Source organism: Notamacropus eugenii, chromosome 1 (genome assembly GCF_028372415.1).
Source record: "Notamacropus eugenii isolate mMacEug1 chromosome 1, mMacEug1.pri_v2, whole genome shotgun sequence".
NCBI lineage: Eukaryota > Metazoa > Chordata > Mammalia > Diprotodontia > Macropodidae > Notamacropus > Notamacropus eugenii.
Window position 1 is genome coordinate 2,146,582 of NC_092872.1, and position 16,346 is coordinate 2,162,927.

The 16,346-nt window shown below is 44.9% G+C and overlaps 1 protein-coding gene across 8 annotated transcripts in view; it reads right to left on the reverse strand.

Moving 5' to 3' along the window:
• DNAH1 (dynein axonemal heavy chain 1) overlaps positions 1-16,346 on the reverse strand; it is a 151,923-nt gene that overhangs the window by 14,251 nt on the left and 121,326 nt on the right. For 7 of the 8 annotated variants that reach the window (XR_011976233.1, XM_072650155.1, XM_072650173.1 and 4 more), the window contains 9 exons: positions 15,681-15,791; positions 15,362-15,547; positions 13,267-13,458; positions 5,566-5,733; positions 5,005-5,196; positions 4,003-4,134; positions 3,097-3,222; positions 2,646-2,765; positions 501-650 (listed from right to left, as the gene is read on the reverse strand). Coding sequence is in view for 7 of the 8 variants with exons in the window: in XM_072650155.1 (XP_072506256.1) it covers positions 501-650; positions 2,646-2,765; positions 3,097-3,222; positions 4,003-4,134; positions 5,005-5,196; positions 5,566-5,733; positions 13,267-13,458; positions 15,362-15,547; positions 15,681-15,791 (1,377 nt within the window). In the remaining variant the exon portion in view is untranslated. The remainder of the gene's footprint in view (positions 1-500; positions 651-2,645; positions 2,766-3,096; positions 3,223-4,002; positions 4,135-5,004; positions 5,197-5,565; positions 5,734-13,266; positions 13,459-15,361; positions 15,548-15,680; positions 15,792-16,346) is intronic. The other variant, XM_072650182.1, reaches the window with a different exon arrangement.

The following is a 16,346-nucleotide window of genomic DNA, read 5'->3' on the forward strand; positions in this document are numbered from 1 at the left end:
GGCTCTGGGACAACATGGTATGAAGGGAAGTGAAAGCACTCTCAAACTAGCTAGGCCCCCCTTCTACACACACTCACACACACACACACGCACACACATGCTCACATGCATATGCACACATGTGCGCACATACAAATGCACACACACGTTGTTATACCATTACTAATTATGCTAAAGAGTCTTCTATTAAGACAGAGCCCTACCCTGGGGAGCCTAGCCTCCTCTGATCCTTTCTTCTGCTCCCTTTTCCCTCCCCTGGACACAGCTGCTCAGATCTCTGCTTCTGCAGGAGCCTATCCCAATCCCTCCAGCTCCTGGTGCCTTCCCTCAGATTACCTTGCATACCATGGGATTTCCACAGTGTCTCTCCCATCAGAATAGAAGTCGCTTGTGGGCAAGGCCTGTTTTTTGCCTGTCCTTGCCCTCGAAATGCTGAGCACTTTGCGAGTGCCTATGAACTAACCAGCCTGCCTAATAGAGAACAGGGAGCCAGCACGTACCTGCTTCAGGAGCACAGGTTCCAGAGCTGGGTCTAGCTCTTCCCCGACATTCTCCAACAGACATGGCTTTCCAAAACGAATGGCATTTTCCAGGCTACGCAGGAAGTCCCTGTCACTCAGCTTGAATACATCCAGACCATAATCCTTCTCCTGAAACACAAAAGGAGAGTGAATTCAAGCCAAACAACAGCCCTGAATCCGACTGTGACCTGGGGGGCACAGCAGCCCCCTTCCCTCTGGTTTTATCTCTTTGATGGAGGAGGATTCAATCCAACAAATGTTTCTCAAGCTTTTACAGAAAAGGCACACAAGAGGACTCACAGGATCAGCCTGCTATCCTTCCCCCATCTCAACTTGTGAGAGGGCAAGGAGAAGGGAGCATGCTGAGGGAAGAAAAGACTCCCTTCTCTAGCATGATCAGGGCTGCAAAGACTTCTGAGGGGGAGGAAAGACGGAGGCCTAGAACCACCAGCACAACAGAGAGAACTATGCACAATGTGAAGCTTATAAATATAAAAAGGAGGGTCAGAGCATAGAGTTCTGGCCTCAAGCACAAGAAGTCCTGGGTTCAAGTCCTGCCTCGAAACTGTGTGACCCAGGGCAAGTCACTTCACCTCCGAGCTGTAGGTAACTTCCTAAGACTAGAAGCAGTAGAGAAGATGCTGACCTCATCTGGGAATTCCTTATACCACTGAAATCACTGTCCCTGGTCCTGATCCTCCATACAGGGCAAAGGACACAGAGATGGAAAAAGCCAGTCCCTATCCTTGAAGAGCTTAAAATCTTACGCTGGGGATAAACCTGAGGTAAGGGCCAATGGAACGTCCAGACAAATGCAAGAGGGTCGACAGTAGTCACATCACCACCCTGCAAATTAGCAGGGAAGTCCCAAATCCTTGTCAGCCCCACTGACTATGGGCAAGATTGTCCCATATTCACATGGTTCTCTCTTCCCCCAGGACTTGGCTTCCTTGACCTTCTCTCTGGCTTTCTCATCAGAGACAGAGTAGCTCTGCTCAGCTTCTAAGAAGTACTAACTCTCCTTTACGCTGACGCCCTGTGCAAGGCCAGCTAAGAGGAATTTAATCTCGAAACTGCAATAAAACCTCAGGTCACACCATCATAGCCTTGTTCCTCCAGCCTCGAACAACCGACCTCAGTGAAAAAAAGCCCATGTATAATTTTCAAAGGAAGCAAGCCAAGCTATCAGTGGGCAGACCAAAAAATGCTCTCAATTGCTAATCATTCAAGAAGGGCTAATTAGAACCACTCCAAGAAACCATCTCATAGCCATTCAATTAGCAAAGTTCAGAAAAATGGGAAATGACAAATGCTGGAGGGGCTTTGGGGAAATAGGTACATTAATTCACTGTTGGAAGAACTGTGAATTGGTCCAGTCGTTCTGGAAAGCAGTCTAGAAGTATGCCTAAAAAGCTTTTAAACTGTGCATACTCTTTGACCCAGAGACCTCACTACTAGGTCTATACACCAGAGAGATCAAAGAAAGAAAAAGGGCCCACAGGTACAAAAGTATTTATAGTAGCTTTTTTCATGATGGTAAAGAATTGGAAATTAAAGGGATACCCATCAACAGGAGAATGGCTGAACAAATTATGATGTATGAATGTGAAGAAATACGATTGTGCGGTAAGATATTAAGGGAATGGCTTCAGAGAAACCTGGGAAGACTTATATGAACTGATGCCAAGTGAAGTGAGCAGAACCAGGGGAACAATGTAAATAGTAGCCTCAATATTTTAATAATAAACAACTCTGAAAGAGTTAGGAACTGGTCAGCAGACTGACTGACAACAACTCCAGGGGGCCCCTAATGAGGTGTGCCATCTACCTCCGTATGGAAAGGGGATGGACTCAGTGCACACTGAAATGTATTTTTCTTGACATGGTGAATGTAGAAATTTTTGTTTGGTTATAAACGTTTGTAACAAATTTTATTTTTCTCTCTTTATTAATGGGGGGGGTGAAGTGGGCAGGAGTTGATGTGGACTTGAAAATAAAGAGGGAGAGAGTAAAACAGTTAAGCTGAGAGGATAGATGCTCTCTAAAAGACTGCAGGTAGACAAGGAAGTCAGCTACGTGTCCTTCCCATTTGTCTCTAAGTGACAGGAACTGGACCTTTCTTACCAGGTTCTTGATCCACTTGTTGGCCTGTCCCTGGGGGTCAATGAAATGGTTCCAGCGCTGAGAATATTGTGCGATGACACCATTCTCCACAGACAGGGTATCATTGGGGAGGCCCGCAATCTGGAAGCAAGAAGATCAGCTTGGTGTCTGTGACTTTGATATACTGGGCAATCCCACCAGCCAAACTCTGCACAAGACCAGGATAGTTGCCCATGACCCTTCCCAGACTGGTCTCCCATACACCCTGTAGGGTTCTGTAAGAAAAGCACATCTCTGTGCCCACGTGAGCACAGGCACATACATGTATATATACAATCACAAGGCAATCACTCCTCTGCTCAAAAGGTACTGATTGCAGACTGCCCAGGCTTGCACAATCTGGGCCTACTCTGCCTTCCCATCTCTAGCTGGGTCAGTCCTCAAGGTGCTGCAGGGTCCATTCCTCCCATACCTGCCATGACCGAATCTTCACTGGATTCCCCAGTGTCCCAATCAGGGTTGGTTCCGCAGTGTGGGGGACCTCAAATTTTGAGAGCTGCTCTAACCACAGCTCACATAGTGATGTTCGGTACTGCCCCTGCCAAGAGATAGAGACCTCAGACGTGGACCCACACTTGGTATCCTTCATGGAATAAAGCCCTGTGACTTAGCAGAGAATCCTCCATGGATAATGATTTAAATAATGCTCCTAATATCAACCCAGGAAGGCTCCACCTTGCAGCATCTTTCTATGAGACCTAGAAGAGGAGCTCATCCAAGGGAGTTTGCTAAGATCTTGCTTGGAGGTAAAGGAACTGCAAAGGATTGTATTTGCTCTGAGTCCAAGAGAGCATGGGGGATTCGGCATCCTTGAGAGGCCAGGACAATATCTGTCATAGGTTTAGAGCCAATCAGAGATGGGGATGTCTGATGACCCTGGAGTCATCTGAGATTCCCACTCGTGGTCCATTCATGGAGGCAGCAAGGCCTGAAGTGGTGGAGAGAATTCTAATTACCTGGTCCTCCACACTATGGGAGGTCAGACGCAGAAAAACAGTAGTGACCTCAAGCAACACTGTGCTTACTCAGTGATCCAGGTAGGCCTGGAAGGCAGAACAGGCTGGGAATTGGTTGGATATCTGGAAAACTACTCATTACATTGTAGAAGGATCCATGTCTATAGTTAAGTCTTGCACACTTAAATGTAATCTCTTCCTAGAATGTCTCTAAGCAGTTATTCTCCCTCTGTGATGCATCAGCAGCAGGTGGGGCCAGCCTGGTTGGGGTCTGGGTTGTGTTTAAGTTAGATAGCTTGCCAGAATCAGGCCTGGGATGGGGAAGATGCTCTGGGCAGCTCTAGTTTCCTGGTCTTCCTTACCGTGAAGGGACCAAGGTAGGCCACAAAACCAGCAGACATCAAGATGTCACCATAGATATTGTTGATCTGGTAATCTAGGTTTGTAACTGTCTCTTGCCATCGCACCTTTTCATCAGCCAGTCCACTGATCAGCTGGGGGAAAGAAGGCCAGGTGGGTCACATACAGGATCATGATGTTATTTCCCAGAGTTCAAGGCACTGCTCCTTATTCTCCATAGGCTGCCTTGAAAATCTCCACTGGGCAAATGCCTTGATGCTCCTAGGGATAGATGACTACTTTCTCCACCTCCACTGCACATGGGCCTGAGAATAAAGGGGATGAGACCTTGCTACAGGGATATACCAACAGCTGACAGAGGGCACAGGAGGAGCATGGTTGGGATAAATCTAGCTTGAAGGCACATTAGAATGAGGAACCGAGTGAAAGTGAGACCCATAAGGTATGGCAAGATAGTGAACTTAATGGTTAAAACTAAGCCCTGCTTCCTCCAGTCAACAAAAAATGTATCAAATTTAAAAAAGCAACAAATAATAGAAGGAAAAAGGAGTGAAATACAAGAAAACTAAGAGAAAACAGGAAAATGAGCAATCCAAAGAGATCCTAATAAATACAATGAAGCAAAGAAATGGAAAAGTCTCCAGAAGGAAAGAATATTGTACCTGGGGATGAGTAAGGTAGAAAAGAAAGAAAATTGCCTCTGGGTTAGGAGCAACAGCAGCCAGGACTGTGCTGATTGTGGGGGGAGGGTGGCTGCCCCCAACCAAGGCTCATCGGACAATGGCCCAGCAGGAGTCATTTCCCAGCTCCCACCCTCTTCTCACTAACCAGAGAAGTGTGGTGGGGGGCACTACGCCTGCCTGAACTAATGCTGTGTTCTGAGCATTCTTTCCAGGGTATGGCTAGATGATCCTCCTTTTGGTGTCCCCTCCAGGGTAAAGGCTCTCCCTTCTCCTGTGTGCATCGAGGCCCAGGAGGTGATGAGGACAGGACGCAGCCCTCACCTTGTCAGCACGGCCCATCCTTTGCTCACACTGTTCACACTTCATCTCTAGCTCTTCCTTCTTGGCAATGCAGTCTCGGTACTTGGTCTGGAGGGTGGAGATGCCGTCCTCCACTTCTCGAAGCTGATTTTTTGCAATATCCAGGATCTTCTGGGTCGCATCCAGGTCTTCCTGGGCCTCACGCAGGGCTTGCTGAGGGGTAGCAGAGTGAAGTGGAGTAAACCCGAGCCTGTATTTTACCTTTGCTATCAGGCAGGAAGTATCAATACTGAACAGAAAAAGGAACCCCGGGCTGGGAATCAAGAAATCTGGGTGCTTGTGCCTCTGCTGCCACTGGTTAGCTGAGTGACCTTGGGCAAATGTCTCCCCTTTTGAACTTCAGTTTTTCCATCTGTACAAAGAAGAGGTTGGACTGGACAATTAAAAAACAGCCCCAGCTGAGAGAAACCCTTGAGAAGGAGGGTTTGGAGAGGTTGGCCATGTGGGCCAGAGAGCCCTTTCCACTCACGGATGGCTGCCATCTCCAAATTCCATTCTCTGTCTTCCCTTTCCCCTACTTACCCTCTTTGGCTCCACAGCCTTGGCCACAAAGTGGTACTTGTGCATGGCTCGTACCCACTGGCAGATAGATGTGCATGCTTTGGACACTTTGGCAATGGCTGCAGGCTGAAATTCATCATTGTCAATGTAGGGCTGGATGGCTTTAATCACGGAGTCAGCAATGTTGTCCTGAAATCAGAGGGCATGGGGTAAACATCAGCAGAGTGAACCAAAGAGGAACCTGGAGGGAGGTTTCAGAAGGAAGTTCTCAGTTCTGGTGAGAAGTTCTCACCTCTCCATGGAGTTTGGGGCTGACTGGGCTGTGGTCCCTGCCTGACTCCCTGCTCTTTCTCCTTTTTAGGCTATGTGTTAGAAGGGCCCCTAGGAGTTTTACGTGCATGTACATGGTGGGTAGGCACAAATACACTGAGTAAAGGACATACAGATTGAGGTTAGTAACGGGAGATATTTCTCTTTGGCTTAAAGCCCTGACCTCTAAAGTGAAGTGATGGCAGCCTTCTCAGTGATATAACTCTGACCCCATCCCTCTAGGCTCTTTCCCTCAAAATTACTACTGCCTTCAACTATTTTTCTCTTTCTCTGGCATTTACATTTTAAGATTTTCAATCAGGGAAACTTACAGATAACATGTATTGTACAAGGAGCTGTAGCACTGAAAAGTTGGTCAGTCATTCAGGACTGGCCTTGGGGAGGAGAGAAAGGCCTTCATGATGTTCTATTGACAGGAACAGAACCTGACATGACCAACAGAGATGCCTCAAAGTCAAACAAAAGTAGTAGTGAGTTTCCCATCACAGGAAGTCCTCAAGCAGAGACAGAAGGCCCCTTGTTGGAGATATTGTAGAGGGAATATATTTAGATGTTAATTGGACTCAATCTTGATGGCCTCTACTAGGCTTTCCTCTATTTCTGGGGCTTTACCCTCCTTATTAGGTTACAAAGATTTGTATAGATCTGCACCACACCTCAATAATAGCCATAATAATAGCTAATAATATTGTAAAAGAAAACACAGACAAAAATACCAAAGAAAAATAAAGGAAAAGCTTTGATCTACATTCAGACTCCATCAGGGCCTTCTATGGAGATGGATAGCGTTTTTTTTCCTAAGTACTTCAGAAGTGTCTTGGATCATTGCCTTGCTGAGAAGAGTTAAGTCATTCACATCACGTAATTTTGCTGTTGATCATCATACACTATTGTTGTTACTGTATACTGTGTTCTTCTGGTTCTACTCATTTCATTTCGCATCAGTTCATGTAAGTCTTTCTAGGTTTTTCTAAGAGCATCCTGCTTGTCTTTTCTTATAGCACAACAATACTCCATTACAATCACATACCATAACTCAGTCATACCCCAGTGGATGGGCATCCCCTCATTTTCCAACTTTTTGCCACCACTAAAATTGCTGCAAAAAATGTTTTTGTACATATATAGGTCCTTTTGTTTTTTGGGTTTTTTTTTTAATCTCTGTGGGATACAGATCTAGTAATGGTATTGGTCAAAGAGTATGCATGGTTTTCTAGCCCTTTGGATATACCTCCAAACAGAATGACTGAATTGGTATACCATTCACAAACAGTACACTAGTGTCTCAACTTTCCCACATCCTCTCCAACAGCTGTCATTTTCCTTTTCTGTCATATTAGCCAGTCTGTGATATGGTAGCCCAGAGTTATTTTCATTTACATTTCTCTAATCAATTTATAGCATTTTTTCCGTATGATTATTGGTAATTTTGATTATATAGTCTGGAAACTGCCTATTCATATGCTTTGACCATTTGTCAATGAAAGAATGGCTCTTATTTCTATAAATTTGACTCAGTTCTCTATATATTTGAGAAATGAGGTCTTTATCAGAGCATCTTGCTAGAAATTTTTTTCATAGTTATGATTACTAACTACATATTTCCCTCCATCCCATTTCCCCCATTTATCCTATTTACTTTTTCTTTTCACCCTCTTCTCAAAAGTTTTGCTCCTGACATTTTCTTTCTCTAGTCTACCTTCTCTTCTGTCAGCCACTCCCATCTCTATTTCCTTTCTCTCCTACTTTCCTGTATGGTAAGATGGATTTCTATGCTCAATTGAGTACGTATATTATTCCCTCTTTGAACCAATTCTGATAAGAATAAGGTTCATATCCCTGCCCCTCTCCCACCTATCCCCTCTTCCCCTCCACTATAAAAGCTCTTTCATGCCTTTTTATGTCAGATCATTTACCCCATTCTACTTCTCCTTTTCCTTTTCTCCCAGTGCATTCCTCCTTCTCACCTCTTAATTTTATTTTTTTCGATAATCCCATCATATTTAGCTCACATCTATGCCCTCTGTCCATGTATACTCCTTCTAAGTGCCTTAATAATGAGAGTTTTAGTAGTTAAAAGTGTCACTTTCTCATGTAGAAATATAAACAGTTGACCCTTATTGAATCCCTTATAATTTCTCTATCCTGTTTTTCCTTTTTATGCTTGTCTTGAGTCTTGTATTTCAAAGTCACATTTTCTGTTCAGCCCTGGTCCTCATCAGGAATGCCTGAATGTCCTCTATTTCATTGAATGTTTATTTTTTTCCCTTTTGCTGGGCAGGTGATTCTTGGTTATAACCCTAGCTCTTTTGCCCTCTGAAATATCAAAGTCCAGGCCCTGCGATCCTTTAATATAGAAACTACTACATCTTGTGTAATCCTGACTGTGACTCCATAGCACTTGAATTGTTTCTTTTTGGCTGCTTGCAATATTTTCTCTTTGACCTGAGAGTTTTGGAATTTGGCTATCCTGTTCCTGGGAGTTTTCATTTGGGGATCTTTTTTCCAGGAGGTTATCAGTGAATTCTGGCTCTAGAATATCAGGGCAGTTTTCTTGATAATTTCTTGAAAGATGATGTCTCAGCTCTTTTTTTGAGCATGGCTTTCAGGTAGTAAAATAATTCTTAAATCATCTCTCTTGGATTTATTTTTAGGTCAGTTGTTTTTCCAGTGAGAAATTTCACATGTTCTCCTATTTTTTCATTCTTTTGATTTGGTTTGATTCTTAATGTCTCGTAGAGTCATTAGCTTCCACTGACCCAATTCTAATTTTTAAGGAATTATTGTAAGGAGTTATTTTGTCAGTGAATTTTTGTGCATTTCTTTCCATTTGGTCAGTTCTGCTTTTCAAGGTATTCTTCTTTTCATTGGATTTTTGTGCCTCTTTTACCATTTGGCCCATTCTATTTTTTAAGGTATTATTTTCTTCAGTATTTCTTTTTTATGCCTGCTTTACCAAACTGTTGACTCTTTTTTCATGATTTTTCTTGCATCACTCTCATTTCTCTTCCCAATTTTTCCTTCACCTCTCTTATTTGATTTTTAAAATCCTTTTTGAGCTCTTCCATGGCCTGAGACCAATTCATATTTTTCTTTGAGGCTTTGGATGTAGCAGTTTTGACTGTTGTGCTCTTATGAGTTGATGTCTTGATCTTCCCTGTCACCATAGTAGCAGGATCTCTTTCTGCCCTTTGCGCATTTTTCCAGATTATTTTTTACTTTTAACTATGCTGAAATGGGGTTCTGCCTCTGGAGTGGAGGAGGCAGTGTCTCAAGCTTCAGGATTTTCATGCAAATGTTTTCAGGATTAATTCTAGGGACCTGCAACCCACTTTACCTAACTTCCCTTCGCTGGGTCTATATTCCAAGCAAACTAGCCTGTCTTTTGTTCCCCAAATTCAACATCCCACCTCTCAACTCCATGTTTATGTAGAGGTTGTTTGCTCTACATGTCTAAAATACCCAATGTCACAGAGATATCTCAGGAGCATGCTTGGGAATAGTCCTCTAGTTTATCTGTTTATATCTTATATTTCCCCAAGAGAATATAAACTCCTGGAGGGCAAGAGTTTTTGTCTTTTAGCTATTATTAACCAATATCTTTTACAACATACTTTCTTCTCCCTTGACTCACAAGACACTGTTCACTCTTGGTTCTTCTCTTTGTCTGGCTATTGCTCCAGGTCTCCTACTGTGATAGATCATTCATTGGATTCCTATCTATTCACATCAGGATGAATCAGCTTGATAGGATTCCACAGTGATTAGAAGTTCTGTGTATTAGGCCCCAGAGCTGTCCATTGCACCCTGTAATTTCACTTGCTTAATCACAGGAAGCTAACTAGAGGACCTCCACCCTTGTTTTTCCTTGTTATGGTGACTAAGCCCAGCACAGCAGAGGTGACTCAAGTCCATGGAAAGTCCCTCAGTTATTTTTGTTGCCCCTCCATCCGTCATCATCTCATTGCCCAATATGGGCAAATAGCTATGAACATTAGGTCAATGAGTGACCCTGGCTGCCAGCCTGCAGCCTGCCTCTCTACCGGCCCACTGACCCTTGCAGATGTTTTGATGTACATTTATCGGCCCAGCTCATGGGTCTACTTATTGGCTTGCAGATCTCCTGAAAGGCCAAGAGAGGTCTGTCAAGACCTGTTTGTTAGTCAGTTTGTCAATCACTGGGATTCCATATTTTGTGACCTGGAGTGTTAATGTCAAGGTCTATCAACCAATAACCAATAAGATTCTGTATTTTATCCGTATTGTCTGGATATCAGACACTATAAAACTAAAACTCTAGGGAAGGGGGCATCTCAGATCATGAGGAAGATGTGAGATTTCCTTCATCAGAGGGGGGCCATGGGCCCTTCCATAAAATTGCCATTGGCTCAAAACTTTGCCTCAGTTTCTTTTATTGCAGGTTGGACAATTCTTGACCCCACACTATCCACTGCATCAGTATTCTCCAAGGTTCTGTCCTGGACATTCTTCTCTTCCTTCTCTATGAGGGAATTGAGGGAATGAGGACAGCAAGTGGTTAATTGTGGGAACTGAGTGAACCACAATGACTCCAACTTGTGACTCAATTCTGGAACTAGCTTAGTTTCAATTCAATTACAGGTCTAGTCCAAATTCTATCTTGTAAGAAAACTTTATTTAATTGGGAGAATTGGGAGAAAACCTTCTTGCATTGTTTGAACCTAACCCTGCACGGCTGAGAGCTGGACCACTTCTCCCTGCTGCTTAAGAGACAGACCTTTAACCAAAGACCTAGGTTATGCTGATGAGAAGCCTGCTCAGAACCAAAGACTGATCCAAGGAGTTTTCTCATAATTGTACGTCTCAAGCAACCTACATGTCTTATCTGGCAACTGGCCCCATATTGATCAATCAATCTGTTTCCATCTTCCTTTGATTGTTTAGAGACACGAGGTGAGTGGGACGTTTTCTGAATTCAGGGAATTGAAACTGTTTGCTCGCCCTCTCCCAACTTGGAAAATCCCTGATCTTCCAAACAAATAGAAGTAAGATTTCCTAACATTGTATTTTTTCCTTTTAATCAACTGGCCTTATTTGATTGTTTTTTAATGAAACTTTGTTTTCCTCAGTTGTTTCATCTTTTACTTGCTACCACTGTACCTTCCTTTCGTGCTTCTATCAGTTCCTATGAAGGTGAAATCATCTCTACAGATATCTTCCAAATTTAAATATCCAGCCCCAATTCCTCCTTGAGTTCTAGTCCTATATTACCAACTGCCTGGTATATGTTCCATAAGTATCTCAAATTCAGATCCACAAGGGGACTCCTATTTCCTCCTCAAACTCTTCTCCAAACTCCCCTACTTCTGCCGAGAGCACCATTTACACTTCCATTCTCCCAGATTTGCAACCTCAGGGTCATCCTTAACTTTTCCTTCTCCCTCAACATCCAGAGCCCCTCAGTTGCTAAGTCTTGTTGATCTGACCTCCACAGTATCTCTCCTCTCTGTCCCCCTCTCTCCACTCACCCACAGCCTCTACCTTCATTCAGAGCTCCATCGATGTCCCCTGGGCAATGGTGATTCCTAAGTGGTCTCCCTGCCTACCATCTCAGCACACTTCAGTTGGACCTCCACAGTTGCCAAATGGACAGTCCTTGAATACATATCTGGATGTGCCCCTCTTTATTCAAAAACTGTCGATGACTCTAGTGCCATGAAGATAAATGACAAACCCCTTCACCATGCAGCACCTGTCTACTTCATCAATGCTATTTATATGATTCTCCTTTGTGCCCGTTAACTGGGAAATGGGTAACCCAGTTATGGAATGTGAATGTGAGGGAAGGCTATTGCACTGTTAGAAATGAAGGGGATGGTTTCAGAAAAACCTGGGAAGACTTGTATGAGCTGATATATAACAAAATGAACATAACTAGGAGAACAATCTATACAATAAAAATGATATTGGACAGACAATGAACTTTGGAAAACTTAGTCATATCAACACAATGACCAGCCACAAATATAAAGGACACACAGTGAATTTGATGGACACAGAGAGCAAATTGAATCATATTTCCCCTTCCTCCCTTCCTTCCTTCCTTCCTTCCTTCCTTCCTTCCTTCCTTCCTTCCTCCCTCCCTCCCTCCCTTCCTTCCTTTCTTCCTCCCTCCCTCCCTCCCTCCCTTCCTTCTTTCATTTCTTGTTATGGTTTTTGGAAATGATTAACATGAGAATTTGTTTTTCATGACTATACATATTTACAATGGGTTTGGGGTTTTCTGCTTCTCAATAGGTGAGGGAGGGGAGGAGAAAGAGAGATTTGGAACTGAAAATAAATAAAATTGAATTTATATTTGTATATATACACAATATGAATGTATACACATATATCAAGAGAGAAAGAGAAAGTGTGTGTGTGTGTGTGTGTGTGTGTGTGTGTGTGTGAGTGAGTGAGAGAAAGAGAGAGACAGAGAGGGAGGGAGAGAGAGAGAGAGAAAGTTCCCCTTCAACCACTCTCTGCTGCAATCAGACTGACCAGTTCTCTGTTTACCATCCACATCAATCCTTCTCATGCCTCTCTGCCTTTGAAAATGTGGTCCCTCATGTTTAGAAAGCATTTGCTTCTCATGTCTGCTACAGAGAACCTCTAGCTTCCTTCAGTGCACAGCCCAGGATCCCCCACTACAAGATGCCTTTCCTGATGCTTCCAGAGTGCTAGTTCCCACCCTACTCCCCACCATCACTAAAATCTTGAGGGCAACCACTGCTTCTTTCTTGTCTCTGCATTCCCAATACTTTGTACCTAGAAGGTGCTTAATAAATGTTTCTTATATTGGACTGCTTTTCCCTCAAGAGCTAGTTTTCATCAGGTCATAGATAAGGCACTGGAAGGAACCTCAGAGGGCAGACCTCTGTTTGCCCTCTATCATAGGGCAGTCACAACTGACTCTAAAGACTCTGAGGAGAGGCTCGTTGAAATTTCCCGGGATCAAAGATCCAAAATGCAATTCAACAAGCATTAATTAAGCATCTATTAAAGATGCTTAAAGAAATGGGGAAGAGTAAAAAAGAGAGATAGAAACAGAGAGACAACAAAAAAAGAGTGAAAAAGACCAAGAAATGAGGACGCGAAAGGCACAGTTGACCTGGTAAGAAATGTCTCTCTACTCATTTTATTTCCTACTTATTCTAAGTCTTGCCTCCTGGAGCCAGGGGAAGTAAGTGGCCACCCAGCAGTGCCCTCCCTGGGATCAGAGCTCTCACCTTTCTTTCTCTCCTCTCTCCCTAAAGTCCCAGTGTGGTTGTACTGACACTCACTGCGCCTCTCTCATGCCCGCCCCACCTATTTCTAGATCCTTAGCTACTGCAGAATAATGTTGACAGTCAGCTAAGAGTATGACTGGCTCACCTTGTCAAACTTGAAGAGGCTCTCAAGGAACTTGCCCGGGTCCTGGAGCAGCCCCTTGCCAGGCTCCCAGTAGTCATCTACCTTTGAGCCTGGCTTTTCTCCGGGCACCTTTTTAGGTTTAATCCCTTTCATGATGCAGACAGCTTCTATGACCAATTTCACTCCTGGTGGTGGTCGCTGCATTGCACGAACCTGGGGTGGGAGGGGAAGTGGCGGCAGAAGAGAGAGCGTGTGAAGACAAGGTATCACTTTGTATTTCTTCATGTGATTAGTACATTTGAAAATTTTTGTTATATTTTTTCAGTTAACAAATATTTATTTTCTTTCCCTCCTCCCCCCATCCATTTAAAAGATTTTAAAAATTTAAGAATAAAATAAAACCGAAGCCCTCGTAACAAGCACGTGTATTGGAGCAAAACAAATCCCCACATGGGCCCTGTCTAAAATGTATCTGGCGCTGCGTCGACATCTGTGTCATTCCTCTGCCAGCAGGTGAGAATCATTCTTTCCTCATGCGTCCTTTGGAATCATGGCTGGTCATTTCATTGATCAGTGTTCCTAAATCTTTCACAGTTGTTTGTATTTGTAACATTTTTGTTATTGTAGAAATTGTTCTCCTGGTTCTCCTCACTGCACTCTTCCTCAGTTCATACAAGTCTTCTCGGCTTTCTCTGAAACCTTTCCTTTTTCAAGTCTTGCAGAACACGAATATTCTCTCTAGTTCATGAGGTAGCATAAGACAAAGAATACCCATCCTGCTTCATCTCAGCAGTAGCGCGCCCAGCCCTGAACTGAACTGATGGGAAGAGAGAATTATAGCTGCCCCGACGAGGGGGTGTAGGGAGAGAGGAGCAGCCTCCCAGCTGTGGCTTTTCCTTGACCTCTTGGGCACTACTGCCGTTTCCCCAGGCATGGAATAAGTAGGCTCCTGCCTGAGCCTGAGATACTTGCCACACGTGGTCCTCCCCACAGGTGACCCATCTCCACAAATGTGTCCTTTTGAAACCCAAAAAAGCAGCAAGGTAGAGTGGGGAAAGAGCCCTGACCTGGGGAGTTCTGCAAGTGACTTACTAGGGGCTCTCTTTTCTGGGCTTCCTCTATGGGAATACGAAGGGGTTGAATAAGATGGCCTCTAGGGTACCCTCCAGTTCTTATCATTAGAGACACTTTCCTAGGCTAGACCAAAAGGCCAGGGGTGGTCCCTGAAAGCCCCTCCCAGCCCTTTGCCCTGCCTACAACTTCTGCACTGAATAGATCAGATGAGTGGATGGGAGAGCTTTGCTGAGTCAGTGAGAGAGGATATAAGAATCAGTGGCCTTCTCGAGTTGGCTAAGGTTTTTCTTGGTGTGCAGAGGGTGAGTGGGGCAGACTGAGCTCCAGTACACTCCAGGGCTCTTAGAGGAGTCCCAGGTCTCCTTCAGAGGGGTGTCTTTGGCAAGCTTTCCCTAGAAACAGGACTCACCTTGACTTCAGCCTGCTTTGTCCTGGTGTCCCCTGCCCCTTGCTAGCGGTCTGGACCAGAAGTCCCTAAGACTGCAGGAGAACCTATTGTAGCCAACCTGAGGCTGGCTTCACTTTGGACCTTGTGCCAATGTCCTTTTTCACTGATCCCTACATCAGAGCTATGTTTCTAAGCCTGTTTCACCTACAACTTAAAGAGGCACTCAGGTGGCTAATGTTAAATATATACTAGAGGACAGGGAGGAACCACTGGGCTATCAGGCAGCAAAATGTCTGAATTTCCCCAACCCACAGGGAAGGCAAGGCAGCCTGATTTCTGCAAGAGAAGAATCCAAGGCCCGAGGTAGCAGGACCAGGTTCCTCTGAAGGGATACTGAGGAATGGATGTGGGGCAGGTGAGGGGAAGGAAGAGCTCGCTCCTCTCTGGGCCCAGGTGCATCTTTGTATTAGAGATGCTACAGGAGCCAAGGAGGATTTCTCTGCTCTTATTTCCCAAGAATTCCTACCCTGAGGGGAGGAGAAAGAGCCAACCTCCGCGCTGTGACATTCACTGTCTGGCTCTGTCCTTTGGCCAGAGGCCTGAACTGATCTGCCTCAGATGGACCCAAGGGGGAAGGGAGAAGCCCATTGTCACCTCAGTCACATCATTCTTGTTAAGGTTCCTCAGGCTGGCCAGGGCAGCATCCAGAGCTGGGAGAGCCTCATCCAAGTCCTTCTGGGCATCATCAGCAATGGCCTGGGCTTTCTTGGCCTTCTCATTGGCTTTCATCTCCTCTGCCTGCACAGCATTCCGTGTGTCCTCTGCTATAGCCGTGTCAGCCTGGGGAGCGGATGTGGACTCTCACGGACCATGGCAGGGCCAGGAGGGTGCAGCTAGCAAGAGCCTCTGGGAGGGGAACCTTGTACAAGAAAGGGACCCAGGGTGGGGAGGGCCTCCCAGCTCCTCTCCCCACCTTTATTTGCTCCATGGTGACCACAGTGTCTTTGGCAGCTTCTTCCAGCAATGGGCGCATTACTTCCAGCTCTTCTTGCATCTTGGCCACATCCTCTGAAGTCCGAAGCAGCTGCCCAAGAAAGAAAACATCTAAGTTGAAGCCAAGGAAGCTGAGTCTTCATACAGAGATGGAGGAATGGGGCAGTGCTTGGGGCCCAGTGTTATCTGGGAATAGATATTGGGAGAGAGAAAGGGAGAAAGCCTGAGGGCTGGCATTAGCTTAGTCAGCACTCAACTCCTCTGGGGGAGAGAAACCCTGGTCACTGAAATCCTCAGAAGCAGCTTGAGAGCTGACGTGCTAAGCGAAGTCCTGATGGTGAGCATGCTTTCTACTAGAGGACTGCTTCTCCTCACCCAATGCCTTAATATACCAACGACAAACACGGTAAAACCAGCACTGAACCGTCGTCGGCATGCTGGGGAACGGCGCTGGCAGCTATAGCTTCAGGGCCGTAATTAAAGGGTGTGATCCCTTGGAGGTCTCTGAGAATCAGAGAAACAAATAGAAAACCTTAAAGGTCATCCCAACCAAACTGAAATGTACAGGTAGCTCATATCTCCCCTCACCTGGGCTGGGTCAGGGCCCAGGAAGGGAGAGATGCAGATGGAGATGGGGGGTTGGAGG